Here is a 3,400-nt window from a genome sequence, read left to right on the forward strand (position 1 = left end):
TTTTCAAAAAACTGATTTTTTATCCGTAGAATACACCTTCTACACTGTGTAGAACTATGACAAAAATTCTGAATACAATTTCTACTTTTTGTATATGTTTGTGTTAAGTTTAGATTTCGCATACCCGGAATTTTAGAATACTTCATAAAAGTAGAAACTGCATTCAAAAGAAAAGTAACGATCTTTACAATTAGTAGAATTCGCATTCTCCATATTTAGAATTTTAATCATTTTTAGATTGTTTCTTTTTAAAAAAAAGTAGATGGACTTGTTTATTCTGAAATTCGTTTTCTACTAACCCATTTTCCGTAGAAGACGAATTCTACTTTTAGTGGAACATAATTTTAAAATTTTATTTATCAAGTTTTTTAACCAAAAAAAAAGTGATTGTGTATATAGGTGTTTTATTAATTGTTTATATTTTTAATATTTTTTTGGATTCATAAAACTATTCATTTCATTAAATTTCAGAAATGAAAAGGGTAAAAGGGAGAATAAATGGACAAATATGGTTTTATATCATAGAGACAACTATGTTCTTTTTTGTTCCGTTTTGGTAATTTTTCTTTTTTTTATTAACTGTGAAAAGTTCAGACTTTTTTTTTTTGTAACTTGGCTTAATTCCAGACTTTAAGGGGGTGGTTGGTATTGTCTGTAGAAGCTTTAGACAGCCTTTTTAATTTTTAGAGTTATCTTTTAAAGCAATCATGCTTTTAATTCAAAAGGTGTAAACAGACTTTTAATTTTTACAGTCATTTTTAAAATCAATCATGCTTTTATTTTAAAAATTGAATTCAAATCCAAAACATTAAAAAAAATATATGTTAGTTTTAGAAAGCACTTTCTCTAGAGCTTTATTTGGTGCTCTGAAATTTTTTTTACAGCAAAATAAATTAAAGTCAAAGCTAAATATTTAAAACCTAAATCTTAGAGCATAAAATAGAAAGCTACAACTTTTCACATGTTTGAAGTTAGTTTAGCAAAAAATCTGACTTAAAGAATAGCATTTCGTACCACAAATGTTTTAAATTAGAGATATAAGAAAACCGATCGTTTGGAGATATGAAAAATTGCTATCAATGTTTTTTTTTGTGAGAACTATTGCGATAAATGTTGGGGTACATAGAAAGCATTATAGGTAAAAAGAACGGGTGTGATATCGTATCTAGCCGCCTCCGAAGCTTCTCCGCCAATGAAGATCTCTCACTGGTGCAGCCCCACCTCTTCCTCCTCATGAAAGGCGAGGTATCCTCCGCCGCGTCGGTGCTTGAGTCACACACTGGCGTGAAGTCTTTGTCTCCCTCCATGGCGTTAACTGTAGCTGGCTCAACTTCTCCTCCTCTCCCGCCCTCTGAACCTCCAGATCCAGACATCGGCGTAGCCTTTCCGGTGGACCCTCCTGACCTTCCAGTCCCTCCTGACCCCCCACCGTCTCTCATCCTCCATGACCCCATGTTTCACCCCTGTCCCACATGTGCTTTACGGTTACTTCGAGCATCACTATCTCCAGATCTGAGCATGACGTTCACAAAACTTGACAAATCTCTGGATATGAAACCGCTGAAGCTGATTCTAACTCATCTGGCCCTAGTCTCTTCAATCCATCGTTATGAGCTCATGAGATCTAGAAGCGGGCCTTCCATCGGTTGAAAACCGGATCTACAAAGAACAACTTCCTAGTACTCAAAAATCTCAGATTTAAATGGGAAGTCTCCTCAGCCACCGATATGTCCTTCTCAGAAGATGCCGCTGGAGCCCTTTAAAAAGCTGCAAGTCACAGTTATGCAGGCTCCTCCTCATCACCAAGCTGTTCCGGCGAGGAACACCCAGAATGAACGTTTGCCAAACCCAGCCTTAAGGGCTTTGATTCTCCATGTACAAGATGTGTATGTTGATGCGAGGGTCTTGGTGGAAAAAAGAATCGTCTCCAAGCTTGCCTCTCTCCAATACGCAACAAACTGAAGTCTCGAGGACTGGCTTTTGATTGTTAAAATATTGGTGGTGATTGGCTCTGTGGATGGTATCCATTTCTCACCTTTGTGCTTTCACTGTTCTTATCGACCGGATCTGGTACCATGTGTCTGTGCTCTTAGTTTTCGACCAGATTGGGATTCACAAAGCTCGACCATCATCTCCATGCCGTTAACATCTTGCGTTGGTGGCTGTCTCTGCTATTCCGGGGAAGAACCCGTTCTTCCTGTCTCAGTCGTTGGATTTATTCTAAAAATGTCTAGTCAAGTTCATCATCAGAGGTCAACCCCGACAAGAGTAATTATCAAGCCAATATCAACATCGTCCATCAATCAACCACCGAAGGCCAACAAAATCACAAGCTCAAGCGCTACATTGTTTCACAATCCGAAAAGACAAAATCTTACTCCTACTAGCCCAGTAACTTTAACCATTATGGTTAAGTTTACTCAAACTTCCTCTCGTCAGGGCTGAGAGAGATCGTCATCCACTTCCTCCTTTCAGGAGATAATCATTTCACCACAGTCCCTCTTTGTAAGAGGTAATTCTCACCAGGTATCCAAAACGTGGACCATCGATGATGCTGGAACATCCACATCTCACTCAACGACAGCTTCTTTTGTGGCGTCGCTCCTAATTGCGGAAACTTTGATAATGCAAAACGCCATGATATCTGCTCACAATTGTGGGATAAAATCTCTCAGCTTAGAAACTCTTTTTTAGAAGCTTCCGGTTTTACCTATGATTCAAACCGTTTAACCTATCCTCTTAATGCTTTAGTTTCTTTTAATGTAACAAGTGAGTTTCACTCTCTGGCAGTGAGCTCTCTAATTGTAATCTTCGATTAAGCTTAATATAATCCTCTATTTCACAAAAAAAAAGGTAAAAAGAACAACCCGATCATTATTTTATTTAGAAAGATTTCAGACTATAATTGTTTTTTGTGAAAAACTTCATAAATTTTTGAAACATCAACAATAATTAAGAAGACTATAGTATAACTGAAACGATGATGCAATGAAAGTTATGATTCAAACATCTAATAAAGGCATTTATAATTTTGTAGGATTTTAAAATAGAAAAACGTAGGAAATTCATTAAAAATTATGTATGTATGTTTATAAAAGAAATCAACAGTTAGAGTGTTACCAAAACACAGGGTAAGAGAGATGGGGGTTGTAAACTATAGCTATGATTTCAATTGCTAATAATATGTTCTACAATCTATTTGCGCCACCTTTTTAACTTTTTGTTACATCTACACACAGATTAGTAAACGAGGAAGCAGTTTTACCAAGACTTTGTCATTAGGGGATAAATTAATTATCGTTATAAATCAATTGGTGGATGTCCATAACCGGCTCGGTCCATAACCGGCCCGGTCCATAACCGGTTCATACACTTAGAGAGAGAGACGACCCAACCCTAG

General features: G+C 36.8%; 1 protein-coding gene across 1 annotated transcript; it reads left to right on the forward strand.

Annotated features, from left to right (window-relative positions):
- The first annotated feature begins 1,027 nt into the window (after window positions 1-1,027).
- Window positions 1,028-2,627, forward strand: LOC106329401. The gene is made up of 2 exons (XM_013768046.1): window positions 1,028-1,184; window positions 1,251-2,627. Exons 1-2 carry the CDS (start codon window positions 1,111-1,113, stop codon window positions 1,648-1,650), a joined length of 474 nt encoding a protein of 157 aa, XP_013623500.1. The 5' UTR covers window positions 1,028-1,110; the 3' UTR covers window positions 1,651-2,627.
- The last annotated feature ends 773 nt before the right edge of the window (window positions 2,628-3,400 follow it).

Source organism: Brassica oleracea, chromosome C3 (assembly GCF_000695525.1).
Source record: "Brassica oleracea var. oleracea cultivar TO1000 chromosome C3, BOL, whole genome shotgun sequence".
Lineage (NCBI taxonomy): Eukaryota > Viridiplantae > Streptophyta > Magnoliopsida > Brassicales > Brassicaceae > Brassica > Brassica oleracea.

What these genes read in the sequence shown, in the direction of transcription:
- LOC106329401 (XM_013768046.1), top strand. Translation starts at nt 1,111, where the DNA reads ATGTTGGGGTACATAGAAAGCATTATAGGTAAAAAGAACGGGTGTGAT. An exon ending in TCTAGCCGCCTCCGAAGCTT is followed by an intron (nt 1,185 to 1,250) that starts CTCCGCCAATGA and finishes AGGCGAGGTATC; the next exon opens with CTCCGCCGCGTCGGTGCTTG.